This window comes from Carex rostrata, chromosome 3 (assembly GCF_964058835.1).
Source record: "Carex rostrata chromosome 3, lpCarRost1.2, whole genome shotgun sequence".
Classification (NCBI taxonomy): Eukaryota; Viridiplantae; Streptophyta; class Magnoliopsida; order Poales; family Cyperaceae; genus Carex; species Carex rostrata.
Window position 1 is genome coordinate 6082609 of NC_135920.1, and position 15036 is coordinate 6097644.

General features: G+C 35.9%; 2 protein-coding genes across 2 annotated transcripts; both read left to right on the forward strand.

Annotated features, from left to right (window-relative positions):
* The first annotated feature begins 783 nt into the window (after positions 1–783).
* LOC144551126 (Putative endonuclease or glycosyl hydrolase) lies at positions 784–3925 on the forward strand. The gene is made up of 2 exons (XM_078298955.1): positions 784–930; positions 1929–3925. Exon 2 carries the CDS (start codon positions 1950–1952, stop codon positions 3615–3617), a length of 1668 nt encoding a protein of 555 aa, XP_078155081.1. The 5' UTR covers positions 784–930; positions 1929–1949; the 3' UTR covers positions 3618–3925.
* A 4209-nt stretch (positions 3926–8134) lies between these two features.
* Positions 8135–14144, forward strand: HDA05 (histone deacetylase 5). Its single transcript, XM_078298964.1, has 13 exons — positions 8135–8360; positions 9108–9309; positions 9994–10140; positions 10259–10371; positions 10895–11106; positions 11301–11365; positions 11504–11674; positions 11987–12079; positions 12178–12444; positions 12819–13012; positions 13360–13504; positions 13584–13648; positions 13764–14144. Exons 1-13 carry the CDS (start codon positions 8221–8223, stop codon positions 13927–13929), a joined length of 1980 nt encoding a protein of 659 aa, XP_078155090.1. The 5' UTR covers positions 8135–8220; the 3' UTR covers positions 13930–14144.
* Positions 14145–15036: the final 892 nt, after the last annotated feature.

Here is a 15036-nt window from a genome sequence, read left to right on the forward strand (position 1 = left end):
TTTTATATTAATATAATATATTAAAACAAATTAGATATAATTGTAACCGTGTGATCGATTTTGAACAACTTTGATGGAAGAATAGGAGGTGATCCTTTTCTCAAGAAAAGGAGCATATTTCAATTCGGTATTACTAGTTACTACATCAGTATGGTTTAGAAATGGTATTTGCTCTCTTTTGCGATATCACTTGAAAAGAGTACACAACTAGAACCCCTCAAACCTCTCGTGAATTGTTTCAACATGCTTCGTTACAAAATTCGGATATTTCTAAAATTTATTAGAATCCGGATACACTTTTATTTTCGTACATCTCGTTTTATTAATTTGCGTGGATACAAAATCCCGGATTGTCTGTGGCAACAAAATCCCCTAATTCTGCAGAAATTAAAAAAATTGCTGGATCGGAGCTGCCGAATCTGATGTTTTTAAAATTATTAAAATTTAAATGCTCTTTCTATTTTCGTACATCTCATTTTATTAATTTCTATGATACAAAATTCTCTACAGATTTTAAAGGAGCAGTTTTGGCTTCGTACAGCTCGTACAGGACATGGACTATAGTGATTCGTGCGCTACATGAATCCAAAACTACTCTGTTAAAATCTTTATCCCAAAAATCGCACCGAAGACCCGAAGACTCGTCTGAAAAATACCAAAGAACCGCCATACCACATGGACACGAACACCATGAGATAATATTCAACAGCGATGTATTTTACACCGTTGATTTAATCGGACGGGTATTATTGGACAGAGGTTCTCCATTTTGATAGAATCATAGAAGATTGGAGGGGAACGGACTTCTCGACTTCTCGGGTTCCATAAGCAACACCTCTTTCTCAGGCGATTCGACCTTGCACGATTGCGAAGGGGAAAAGCACAAAAGAAACCTCTTCCTCAAATCTCGAGAGCCTCAACCTCAATCCGGTGAGTAGTAGACTAGTAGTACTGATCCCTCTCTCTCTCAATAGATCGGTTAGGTCTGGATTGCGGAATCAGTTTGTCTTTTTTCGAAATTTGTAATGTTAGATGACCTATAGGGTTGAATTAGAGCATGCTTGACCCTAAAATTAGTTGGATTAAGCTCTAAATTGATTTTCCTCGATTAAAACTTTTTTTTTGGCTTTATTCAGTGATATAGCTAGAAGAACTGACTAATTTTCAAATTGGTTTTCATTTTATTAAGTCACCCTGGGACCTGGGTCAAAATTAAGCTATTTTTATGAAACTGGGTTATAATTAGGATGCAGTTAGAAGTAGCTTGGGTTCTTTTCTTTGTAATTACTTAGGTCCATTCTTTTTATAGGATTATGGATTATCTACTGTACCACTACTTGCTTTAACTCTCTTAAAATTGTTGTTATTTCTTTTTTTTTTCTTTTTACTTCTCCTTGAAAGTATTTGGATAATGTGCGTCCTTGGAAATTAATCATGAAATCCATGGAAATATCTGTCATCCAAAAGAGAAGACCCTTAGTGAAAACAATGAGGAAATGGTTTATAAATTTTATGCAGAACTTATCCATCACAAACAATGGACTTGTGTACAGTATATCAAGGATTATCATTTCCTAATTTCACCATGCACTATTGTTTGATCAATATCAACAAAGTATGTAGTGGGTACTGTGTGCTCTTCAATGCAATATGTGCTGTACTATCAGTAGGCAACAAGTTACAGGTTGAACCAGTCAATGGTATATCATAATTTGCAAACTTCACCCTTTTTACCATATACTGCTATGAAGAGTAAATCTTTTACCTTGTCTTTTAAGCTTTGCTCATAACCCTAATAGTTCTTTGAGCTTATGCTTGTTGTACCTGCTCCAATTATTAATCCAAGTTGCATCACTTATTACTTTCAGAAATTATTTTTTTGACAAAACTTTCAGAAATTATTAACCTCCAATATCTCAAATCTACAGATTACAAGCCACAACCACTCAATGTCATACAAGGAGAAATCCTTCCTAAATCGCACTCCCTCTCCAGTCACCCCCAAACCATCCCCCAGCCCATTGCCGAGCCTCCTGGCCCAAAGCTCAGACCTAGCCTCTGTCGGCCAGTGCCATCTGAACCCAGTCCAAGGCCCAGTTGTCATCCTCTGGGACATCGAGAACTGCCCTGTACCGAGTGATGTACGACCTGAGGATGTAGCTGCCAACATACGCTTAGCTGTTCGTTCCCACCCATCAGTAACCGGTGCTGTCACCTCCTTCTCCGCCTATGGTGACTTCAATGGCTTCCCTCGCCGCCTCCGAGAGGGCTGCCAGCGCACTGGTGTCAAGCTCGTTGATGTTCCTAATGGCCGAAAGGATGCTGCTGACAAGGCTATTTTGGTTGACATGTTTTTGTTTGCGCTGGATAACAGACCCCCCTGCTCTATCATGTTAATATCTGGAGATGTTGATTTTGCTCCAGCATTGCATATACTTGGTCAGAGGGGTTACGCGATAATTCTGGCAATACCAGCTAGTGTTGCAGTCTCAACTGCTTTGTGTAGTGCTGGGAAGTTCGTGTGGGACTGGCCTTGCATTGCCCGGGGAACTGGTCTGGTGCCCCCAAAGAATTTCATGTCGCGTGGCACAGTGCCGGTATCAATGTCTGTACCGGCGCCTGTGCTGGTGCCAGTACACGCATCCATGCCTGAATTATCCTGTCATTATGGAAGCAAATTAAGAGCTCCAGTGCCAGTACAAGCATCCACACCTGAAGTTTCCTGTCACTTTACAAGCAAATTAAGTTTTGAAGACAGTTTTGATGCGCAAAATGAGGACGAGGCTATTGTTTATAGAGGCTCTAGTTCTAGGGAGAATCAGGTGCTGCCAAGAGAACTTTTTGGCCAATCGGCACATAATATTTCGGAAGGGCATTATGATAATTGTTCCACCCGACCTGAGAGTTCACAGGTGGGTATGAGGGAAGGTGCTTGTGAAGACCCAGTTGGCACCGATCAAGACAAATGGTGGGTCAAGCCAGGAGATATTTATGGCCTTAAAGGACAGATGGTAAGGCTACTTGAGCAGTCGGGTGGGACTTTAGCTCTAGTCAAGGTTCCGTCAGAGTATCTCAAGCTTTACGGGAGGAATTTATTTGTGTCTGAATATGGTGCGGCCAAGCTCGTCCATCTGTTCAGTAAAATGAATGATGCCTTTATAGTGATCGGCAAAGGTCAGAAGAAAACGCTCTGCCTTAGAAACACCTGTAATGCCGAAAATTATAAAAAATGTGCGAGTACACCCATTATTTTGAAGCGAGAACATAAGGTGAGCTGTACGAGTACCCCCTTCCGGGAAGAGAAGCCTGTCAGTTCGTCTGACGATGAGTTAGATGATGAGGCAAGTCCCTGCTCAGGTTTTGATCCTGGGGAAGAGTATAACGAAGGGATTGGAAGATTTAAACTCGAGGTGCAAGAGCTTATGGTTTGTTACATGGACCCGGTACCATTTGATGACTTTGAGAAACTCTATAAGCAGCGGTACAAGAAGCAGGTGGACTATACTGGGTTTGGAGTTGATGGTTTGCAGGAATTGTTAGAGAAGGTGTGTGATGTGGTTGAGTTGCACAAGGATGCTGATACTAATGCTAAGTTTCTTATACCTAGATTTAATTGAGCATGTTTTTATATGGTTTCTTTTGTACCCACTTTTGTCATTTATTTTCTTTTAATTTGCATTTTCCTTCTTAAGAGGCGTGTAAGCATGCCATTGCTGGCACCTGTTTTATGAAAGTGTTGGTATGGTATGGGCATGTAGACCATAGAAAATGCAGTTGTAACAAGTTATTGGGTTTGTAGCTTACAACCTAGCAGATGAAATGGTTAGTTTAAGCAGAAATGCTTACTGGTGAGTAGGTCTCATTCTCTTTATGTTCCGCTGTACCACTTTTAATTAAGAAAAAAAAAGAAAAAGAGAAAACAAAATGTTCTAGGTATAATGCTGTATCTGATGTGTGTCACAATCATTTGTTTTTTACGCTTTGCGATGCTTTGCGATCCATATCAACCATCATACGGTGAATATTATCAATCATGACTCCTTGACTCCTTTTTAACAGTGTTATTAATTATGTGTTCAGAAATAAAGTCAGAGCAGTTTGCTTAATATTCCAGAGGCTTCCATTATTTTTACTGGGGTCATTTTGGTCCCTGAATTTGAATTATCCATTTTTGATAATTGTCCTAATTTAGTCATTCCATTGTTTTTCTCTACTTGCATTCTTCCATTCCTGTCTCTTTGATCTTTCCCTGAGAACTAAAAAAAAAATGATTCAGATTCACCCCTTAGCACAGATTGGTCAGTCTCTCTCCTCTCTCTCTCTCTGTGAGAGTAGTGTGAGACCCTGGCAACAAAAAAGTTTTGGTTTTTTCTGTACTGACCATGTTGCCTATTGGCTTCTATTACTTCTCTGGTGAATTTTCTTGAGAGTTCAAAATAAGGAAATTACTAGAATAAGAGAACTAAGTAGCATTGAGGCAAGTAGAGAGACAAAACCAGGACACCAAAATATCCCAAAGCCTTTACATTACACACCTGTTATTTTCTTCATCTCGCACTGTTTGCATTAAACACGAGGTTAAATTCATTCTTAAACTAATTAAATGGTTTATTATAAGATTAATTAAAAGTCTAAAACACATCTGTGTTTTGGCTGATATTATAAATGATTTACAAATTATCTATTCGTAGAATATAACAGTCATGGACTGTTGCTTTAGCATAGTTGTAGAGATGTAGGCCCTGTTCGGCCATTCACTGTTCCTGTGGGAAAAAAAAAAAAAATCACTTTCCCACGCGCACAGTGTTTCGGCCATTCAAATTGGACCGACCTGTTTTAGTTCCCGCTTGGTAGCCGAACAGGGCCGTAACCTATATTTCAAATTGGAATATAACTAATATCGGTTTAGTGTTGTTTACATGACCTAGGGGTGATTGGTACATAGTCACCTAAAATGCGAACTTTTATGATTTTTTTTTCTGCAGGCAATTCTGCATAATATACTGCTTGTTTTTTAATATTCTTTATATGGTTAATCTTGTTGATGCATACTTTAATCACGTTTACATCTGGATTAGGGCTTGACTGTATGCTGACGTGGTACGTAGTCACCCTAGGCTTGGAGTTTTTGGTAGTTCTTTGTAAAATGTTGTCTTTCTTGAATTATTGTCTGATAGAAATTTTATTGGCTATGCCTTTTAGTTTGGCATTGTTTGGTATTTGGTGTTTTTATTGGTTGTTTCTGGTTCATTTGGAGGCTGTACTGGTACACAAGAATCTGGAACACAGCTTGTGTTCACTAAATTCTGAGAACCGTTCAGTGACTAAAATTAGATTATTCAAATGTATTGTCCAAGAACCAATGATTTACCCTTTTTATGTGCAGTAATTTAAACTAAACCATACATCTCGAGCTGAGCGTCTTACATCTTGTGCTGGAATTACTGAATAGATGATTTCACAAGATTATCAAATTAAAAAAAAACACACAAAATTTACATATTATACACTCCATTTGAAATTCAAAACTTGACCAGAAATTTTATATAATTGGAAGGTCCAGTTCAGTTTGATTCAAATTAGCTCTGATTTGTGCCTTACCAGCGAACATGGGATGGGACTAAGAGTCCAAGACAGTCTATCTCAGGAGTTCGGATCTAGTGAGGTAGTGCAACTTGTAGAGTAAGATCTGAAAACCTATTCCAAAATGAGAAAAACATAATTGGTCTTAGATTTGTATCAGTAATTTTTTTCAAGAAGAAAGAACGGGCTGTTCCCTGAGTACTCAGAGAAATAAAGTGAGATGGTACTTACTTTAGTGGTTTTAAAATTTTTAATCGTGTTTATTAAAATATATTTGGATTTTTTTATAAAATTTTTATAGTCCAGTCTTTATTATAAAAGGTAAAATGTGTGATTGTAATTTAGTGGCTAAAATTTCATTTTAATTGTGAAGATGCATTCTACATTTAAACGCGTCGATCTCTGATGCCAGAGATCCTATGACACGAGTACCGAGAGATTTGTACTACGTGGTAATGGTCCGTTTAATGTTATTCATTTTGGAGTAATTACTCTTCTGTATAATACACTGTTTAAAAAAGTTAATCTAAAGTGTCATAATTAAAGTGAGGGAATAAGCTACAGTTTGCTTAGGACTAACAACAGACAAGCCAAAATTATGACAAACTAAATGTTATGATTATTAAGATGCTATTGAAGAACTGACATGAGAGGAGCTGGGGTCATTAGGGTCGTTAGGGTCGCTTGATTAAGAAATTATGACAAATTAAATGTCGTGAGAGGAGCTGTGGCAATTAAGAAACTCTAATTTTAGTTTCAGGAATGTAGAGGTTTAGAAACTTTCAGAAACATTTTCTAAAAATTAGTTAACAGTTATTTAAAAACTCAAAGAGTTTCAGAAATGTAACTTTATGACGCGCAATTCGTTATCGTTAAAACCAATTAAGAAAACATATGTAACCCCTTTTTCAACGTTTAATCCGTTTAATCATTTAAAATTTATTAAATCGTTTTGTTATTTTGTAGAAGTTTGGTGTATGCTAGTATACCTTTTCAATAATTGTTTCACGAATTCAGATCAAGTTAGATATCTCAATTCACTATTCAGACAATCAGACCGTTCAATACAAGTGTATGTATAAATTTTAAAGTGAACCCTTCTATATTTTAAATAAATCAGAATTTCGGAAAAGGATAAACGCGTGCCCATTTGTGTGTTGTGGATATTTGAGCCGCTTTCAGTGCAGCCGTGCAGGGAGCCTAATATTTTCAAATTTGAAGACCCTGACGAAAACAAATTCAAATTTGAAATAGAACAAAAACAGTATATTGGCGCCAGAAGAAGGTTGGAAGTTGGAAGGCACACTAGCTGTCAGGTATGAGGTATCTATTGCATGAGTATGTATCCCTCCAGGTATACGAGGTGCAATATATATAAACGGATGGTTAGATTAATTCTAGCCGAATTAAACTTAATTCGGTGCTTATAAAAACCACAGAAGAGCTGTTTTGAAATTCGTGTCAAGTGAAAAGAATGATAACGTGTATTTGGTGCTTATAAAATATGCTTGGAATGGAATTTTTGAATTTTTTTTGCTATTTTTTAAGATAAATACAAAATTATTGTTTTTGGACTGTTCAAAAATAGTGATTTTGTACTTATATAAAAAGTAATAATTTTTTTTTCAAAAATTATAAAATTTGGCTCTGAGCATATTTTAATATGTATATCATGTTGATCGAGAATTTGAAATCATATCGAGCAGTTTGAATCGACAATTTAAATTTGAAACTTTGAATATCATGTTGAGCTTTGTTTCCATTATTATAATATTATGTCTAATTTTTGTCTCATCTTACATTCTAGCTTTAAAACTCTTCAGTTTTGGATATTATTTTCACTGCCTTATGATTTTAAACTAGGGGTATGTTAGGATGTAGCGAGAATAGCGGGAACAATGCTATTCCGATCCATTCAAACATACTCAGAAACAGCGAGAATAGCGCTGTTCTCGCTATTCCTACAAAAATATAAAATAGCAAACTACTTTCTCAAATGTTCAATCACTGTTCTCGCTATTCTAAATGTTCAATCCAAACAACATTCCGAATAGCTTTGAGTTAGCGCTATTATTAAATAGTAGCTATTCTAACTATTATTAATCTACTATTCTCAACAGTAGCTATTCTAGCTATTCTCTAGTGCATCCAACCGTACCCTAAATGCAAATTTTCTTAAACTTTTTTACTGTGAAATTTGTAATTCTATTAAAAGTACATGATTTTCTGCCAAATATAACTTGGAGAGAGGATTGTTGAAAATGGAGTGCGTATACTCTCCGGTATCTCATATTTTACGTGACCGACGTGTCCGGTGCCTATTCGGGGATAACGCAGGCGCCAGTATTATTTGTGCTTTGAGATTCGTGCAGGTCATATTCAACGGTTGAAATTTTCCAAAAAGTTGTGCAAAATATAAGATATCTCAGTGGATGCGAATTCCGATGTATGCACTTCTTCTTGAAAAAGGAGATTTACGAGCTACACGGTTGCTGATATTGTGCGCCTTAGAGGATCCGAATTTGCAAGTATTTAAGAGCAAACAAGAAAGAAGACTTTTGTCTTTGCCAGTATTAATTTGGGTTGCTGAGTACACTTGTCTATTGCTCCCCTCTCCGCCGTGGAATTCCCGGCGAAATGGCGGCGCCGACGGTTGGCCTGTTGTACGACGAGCGGATGTGCGCCCACGCGACGCCTGACGGTGAACCCCACCCTGAGAAACCCGAACGCCTCCGATCCATTTGGCGTAAGCTCCAGTTGGAGGGGATCACTGACAGGTTCTCTCTCTCTCTCGCGCGCGCGCACACACTATCACTTTCACTCTTCTTTGACTATGTCCGTACGAGAAAGATGAAGTCTTTAATTTTAGAAGTTATTTTGAGGGAATTTAAGAAATTTCTACTTTTGCGGACCGAAACATGCAAAAACATTTACTGATTTCTATAAAGTTTTAAATAATACATTTGTTGTTTGGAACTTTATGGTCATACCCAGTATACATTTCTAGTAAAATTTGAAAATCCTTCTAAATTTTAGTAGTTTTAAAGAATACATTTTGTTGTTTGGAACTGAACTGTCAAAATCCGTTTGATGCTGTTTGTACTTTTAGTTATAGAAGCTACAGGTTACTAATTAGTATCTGTAAGAATTCAATTGTGACTGTTCTTTCCGCCAACCATGTTACTGATCTAGAAATACACTATTATTTGAATTTTTTTTTTTGAAAATAACTATTATATGAATTATCCTGTAAAGAAAACATTGTGTATGCTAGGTAAGGTAAGTTTGTGTTATTTAAGATATGAAAGGAATCTATTACTACTATTTTTGAGCTTCGTGCTTGATAAGTCAACTTCATTTTCAGTTTTGCTGTGTGTTCTTAATTCTCATTTCTTTACAAGGGATTTGACATTTGTGCACTCAAAGCTGCTCTTTCTCATATCTTGAAGAAGAATAGCATAAAAATAAAATTTCATGTTCTTTAAGATCACATTAAAATACCTTGTTGATTTCTTTTCCTGTAGATGTGTTGTTATGGAGGCTAAGGAAGCTGAAGACAAGTATATAGCTTATGTCCATAGCCAAAGTCACATTAAGCTTATAAAAACAATAAGCTCTAAAGAGTTAGATTCAAGAAGACATAGAGTTGCACGGAAGTTCAATTCAATTTATTTCAACAAGGGCTCTTCTGAATCAGCTTATCTTGCTGCTGGTTCAGCTATCAAGGTCATAATCCTTACACTTTTTTATTTTCTCTCTTTCCTTTTGTGCATATATTTTATTTGTTTTGAGTTTATCAGTGTATTTGGTGAGGCCCATTACTTGAAGCCTCATTTGCCTGGATTACTGCTCAGAACTTAGTTAAACACAACTTAAAGGGAACAGATTAATGAAAACAGTAAAGTTGATGAATTGGTGTTAATGCTGGACCAAACTAGTAAAATAGCAACCTGATTAATATGAAAATTAAGAAATTTGCAATCATGCCCTACTTTGCTGGTGCCTGAAACCACTGTTAGGATGACACTGTTGTTGTTATTTGATTGTTACTTCTAGGTTTTTAGTGGTGAGGAGTTTTCCATATACATGTTGTTCTTTTTATTAGTTAACCAACCTTTTTTTATTTCACATTTGCAAAATGCTCCACAACTTTTAAAATTGTAATTTAAATGAACTACTGATACTCGGTAATTCACCAAAGATTTGAAACATTGGTTCAGTGTTTGTTCTTTTGTAGTTCAGTTTTATGTTGGAGACAATGGCTTGCTGAAGCAAGGGGCAAATTTGTTAAGCCATTCTGTTTACAATTCTCTCCAAAAAGCTGGACATGTGAAAATTAAGTAGTGGTGTTGCTTTTACAGATTTTTTTTCATGACTGAATACCTAGCATCATTCTTGGTTTTTGCATAGGTAACAGAGAAGGTCGCGAAAGGAGAGTTGAGCTCTGCTATTGCTCTCGTCAGGCCTCCTGGGCACCATGCTGAGCACAACCAACCAATGGGTTTTTGTCTATTTAACAATGTAGCTGTTGCTGCTAATTATCTTTTAAACGAGAGGGTATACACCTAGAGCCTTCAGATTCTTGTTTGCCAGATTAGTTTTAGATCAATTTAAAATTTTTGTCATTTTGATTATTGCTTTTTTCATTTCTTTTTGTTTCCCCTTTTGTTCACAGCCTGAATTAGGTATTGGAAAGATACTAATTGTTGATTGGGATGTTCATCACGGAAATGGTACGCAGAAGACATTCTATGATGATTCTCGTGTACTGTTCTTCTCTGTGCACAGGTACTTTTATTTGACTGCTGGCGAGCAATTTTTAATTATTATCTGGATCCTTCTGTGACTTTGTTGTATATGCTAGATATTTAGTACTAAATAAGCTTCATAATTTGTTGAACATATTAAGCTTTGTTAAAAATTGCACTTTTGAGTAAACAAAGTTTTTGTATTGGCAAAGCAAACTTCTAGCTTAATACATGTAATCAGCCGGGAGTGCTTCAAAAGCAATTTTCGGGAAATGTTTAAACAAAATGACCAGAATGTAGAAATAAAAGCGTGACTATCCATGTTCTTAGCCGGTACTAGGGTTACCTAGGCTGCAACAAATTGCAATTGCCTCCAAGATTGACTTCCTTGAATGCACATAGATTTCAATCACCAAAGAACACATAGACAAACACACTAAAATGCAAGAATAATTACACACACAAACAAAACACCCAGATGCAAGTAGAATAATGCCCACAATAAAATGCATCAAATATAAAATAGTATGTTGCAAATGGTAAACACTTCTTCCAATCTTCAGATTTGATTCCGGAAGCTTCTATCCATCGGGTGGGGATGGTGCTTATTGTATGATTGGGGAGGGACCTGGTCAAGGGTACAACATCAACGTCCCTTGGGAGCATGGCAGGTGCGGTGATGCTGACTACCTAGCCGTGTGGGATCATGTGTTGTTACCTGTCGCAGAGTCTTATAATCCTGACATTATTCTTGTTTCTGCTGGATTTGACGCAGGTCTGTCTCTAAACTTGAATTTGTTCAATTATTCCTGTTGTTTATTTTCCTTCGACTTCAATAAGCAAATTGTGCACAGCAAAATGTCCAAAATTGTCATATGTTAATTTCTTTTTTCATTTGGTTCTTATTGCAATTCTTGTTTGGATAGTTCATGGTTAAGATCTTTAAAAATTAAAACTGTTACATCTCAGCTGCTGGAGATCCCCTTGGTGGGTGTAGCATAACTCCTCATGGCTATGCCCTCCTCTTAGAAAAGGTATCTTTTCTATATTGCATTGATTTTGTTTGAGATTATCTTTTGATATGCAGCAGTTTTCCTTTCATAATCCTTCAAAATTTGAAAAGCTGATTACTTTTTTTTTTCATTGTTATATTTTCTGTTGTATATTTGTAGCTCAAGAGGTTTGCTCAAGGAAAAATAGTGTTGTTACTAGAGGGAGGTTATAATCTGAATTCCATAGCAAATTCAGTTCTTGCTTGTGCACGTGCCTTGTTAGGAGACGAGTGCTCCTCTGGAAAGTTAGACACCAAGCCATTTGAGTCTACTTGGCGAGTTATACAATTAGTAATGTTGAAGCCTTCCTTTCTTATCCTTCTATTGTAAAAAAAATGATAACTATATGGAGCATTACAAAACACGCAAGCATCTTCTAAAGCTATATAGAAGTGTTTTACATGCTTGATCGCAGGGGTAGGCGAGTTATCTCAATGTTCCTTTTCCGAGAGCTCAGCTTCTAAGCTCTGACCCTAGATTCTTAGATACCAGGGTTAAGCATGCATTGACCAAACCTACTCATATCTGATACTATCATATTATTTATTTTATCTTCTATTTTTTCCCTTTTGTATCCTTACAATTTAACATGTTACTGGTCAGGTTCGTAATGAGTTGAAGAACTATTGGCCTGTGTTCTCTGGTAAAATACCTGAGGAAGATATGAAAAAACCTAGAAGCATTTCCAATCTTAAGGTACTTTCTTTTTATATTCCTCTCATTTAAAATAGTATATATACTTATGTATGAATGAATTTTTGCCAAATAACACGAATGATATCAAACTATCTTAGCTTCACTGGAGCTCGGATTCAGAATCTGATTCGGAGGAAGCCACTGGAGCTTGTGGTGAAACTCTTTCTGGCGCTGACGATGCAAGCAGACGCCTGTCAGAAATTAATATTGCTGATGTGACAAGTACATCAGTGACATCATCGCATGAGACCTCCAAAGCATCTGTTCCTTGGAGATCTGTTTTATCAAAAATTGATGTTTGGTATGCTAGCTATGGTTCTAACATGTGGTTGCCAAGGTTTCTCTGCTATGTAAGTGGAGGAAAGGTAAATATTCATATTGCATTTTCCTAGCATGATATTTTTAGACCTATACAGTTATTTTATTACACCTATGTAGTACCGGTATTGACTGGCCATCAGTGTCTCATTTCATTAGTTGATAGAACATCAGATTTCAGTTTTCATTTGCTTCTTATATGTTTAAGTCGTGTGTATGAAATTCTAGTGGGATCTGGTTGGTGTAGGAAATTAAGTTTTTGGAAATTATTGAGGTCTGGTAAGCAAATTATGTTGCAGAGGCTAGAGATAAAATAAAACAGAAATTGAAAACAATGTACTCGGGTTTTTAAGGAGGCCTGTGAATCTTTCAATGAACTACTGACAGCACTTTCTGTATAATGTTTGTATTTGTAATATAGATCGAAGGAATGAACAATCAATGCTGTGGGTCCCTTGACACAAGCGCTCCGAAGGTTATAAACTGGAGAACAGTGCCACACAGACTGTTTTTTGGTGGCACAAGCTCCCGTAGTTGGGGTAAGGGTGGTGTTGCTTTCCTGCACCCGGAGAAAAATGAGGAAGAAAGAGCTCATGTCTGCATCTACAAAATTACGTATGTTGCATCTTTTTTTATTTTACGGGGACTTCTCAAAGATGTGTGTTGAACTGTACACAGCACTCTATTGGGAATGGTTTAGTAGTTAAAAATACAACATCTGTCGAGGAAGTTGATTTATCAAGAGAATATTTGGTAGCCCAATTCTTGAGTGGAAATTTTACCTGTATAACCTGCAAATGTTATAATTGAGAGCTGAAATGTATTTGAAGTATCAGAGCTTGTGGGTGAACAAAGATCAAATCTCAGAATATCCTATACGCCCTTGTATATCTAGAATTGTTCTGTACACCCTAAAGAATAATTCCATTATTATTCTGCAATGTGCTTGTTTTCTTTTCTAGGCTTGAGCAGTTCAATGATATATTATTTCAAGAGAACACCACCATGGATGTAAGTGCACTTGGAAAGATTCGTTCTCCTCTCATTGATTTGCCTGTTGTGGATCTACTTTTGAAAAATAAGTCCTTAATTGTGGAGCTTCCTAAGGTACTTTTGTCATTTTCTTCTCAAATTAAACGAGTTTAACCCCTTTTTGTATCTAACCTTTGAGGAGTCTTTTGTGCAGTCTTCTTGGTATTCCAATGTTGTTTGTCTGGGAATGGAGGATGGTATTCCTATTTTAACATTTACGTATGTTTCCTTTTTCTCTATGAAAGTTAGACAAAATCTGACAAGAATCTAGTTGTTTAAAAACAATGTAAAAGCTGACAGAAAACATCTAATACTTATAATTACTTCACTGCAGATGCAAAATGTCAGATATTGATAGTTATAAATCTGGTGAGCGGGTATTGGCTCCTCCAGCAAAACAATATGCCAGTACTTTAATAAAAGGATTGGTAGAAGGGAAACAGTTGACTGAGGATGAAGCAATGGATTATATCAATGCTGCCTCTTGTAGGAAGTTATAATAAGCTTGTTTATAATATTCAACAACCTGAGGAAGCCTTGTTTATTTTGTCAATACTCTGGTGTATTGCTATTACCTAGATTATGAACTTGGACTGATTTTTTTTTTTTTAATGTTTTGTTGTTTTATCGTTTGGAATCAGATAGCTTTTGGGGGTACAGAAATCAAAGGGCTGTCTAGAAAATCATGTAACAATTGTAATGTATGAATTTGCAATTGTCTGTTTCCGATTTCTTGGGAAGAAGAAAAAGAGATTTGAAGCTCTCGCATACTCGCTTTCCCAAAAAAAAAAATGACAATTTTAAGCGTAGGATAGAAGCAAGGATGATGCTGAATGACAGAGCAGTGGCAAGCAGCAGTAAGCAGATTTTAATTATCGTGATGCTCGGAGAAAATGAGAAATATCTGACATCTATTACCTAGGTTTCATAGGTCTATTTGAAGACTGGTATAATGACAAAATAGTATTAAGTGCTTACTACAAATTACTTAACTAGTTAACTGGTTTGTAAAAAAAAAAATGATATAATTTTCAAGAGGGTTCAAATGCCTTTATTTTTTGTGCATCCATCATGTCTTCATTTTTTAAAACTTAAATAACTCAAAGTTTAAAACTTAAATGTTAAAATAAAATTGTTAGATGTAATCTATGTTATTTTTTCTATGTGCCCATAAAAAATTATTACATTTTGATTTTGCTTTTATATGAATCAATAAGTTGAAAAATCAACGTCTAGAAATTATCCACATTTGTATACATTTTTACAAGTTTAACATGACAATCAAAACAAAGTTGAAATGTTATAATTTTTTACATGTGCATAGATAAAATGATATAGTTCATATTCAACGGTTTTATTTTGAATTTTAAGATTTTAATTTTGAATTATTAAAGTTTTTAAAAATAGAGACCGGAGGCACAAAAAATTGAGACATTTGAACCCTCAATTTTCAATTACCGAATTATTGCCTGCAAATTGATCACATTTTATCCGTCAACTAGCAAAGATATAATAGTGCCTTCAGAATGAAAAATTCTCTCAATTCTTCGATGCTCCTTATTTCATAAAAAAAAAAAATCTATTCAAACATTTTTTAATTTTTAATT

Excerpts from the sequence above, each read along its gene's own strand:
- LOC144551126 (XM_078298955.1), top strand. The coding sequence starts at position 1,950 with ATGTCATACAAGGAGAAATCCTTCCTAAATCGCACTCCCTCTCCAGTC.
- HDA05 (XM_078298964.1), top strand. The coding sequence starts at position 8,221 with ATGGCGGCGCCGACGGTTGGCCTGTTGTACGACGAGCGGATGTGCGCC. Across the intron at positions 11,366-11,503 it reads ATGCCCTCCTCTTAGAAAAG|CTCAAGAGGTTTGCTCAAGG; the intron begins GTATCTTTTCTA and ends GTATATTTGTAG. Across the intron at positions 13,013-13,359 it reads GTCTGCATCTACAAAATTAC|GCTTGAGCAGTTCAATGATA; the intron begins GTATGTTGCATC and ends TTTCTTTTCTAG.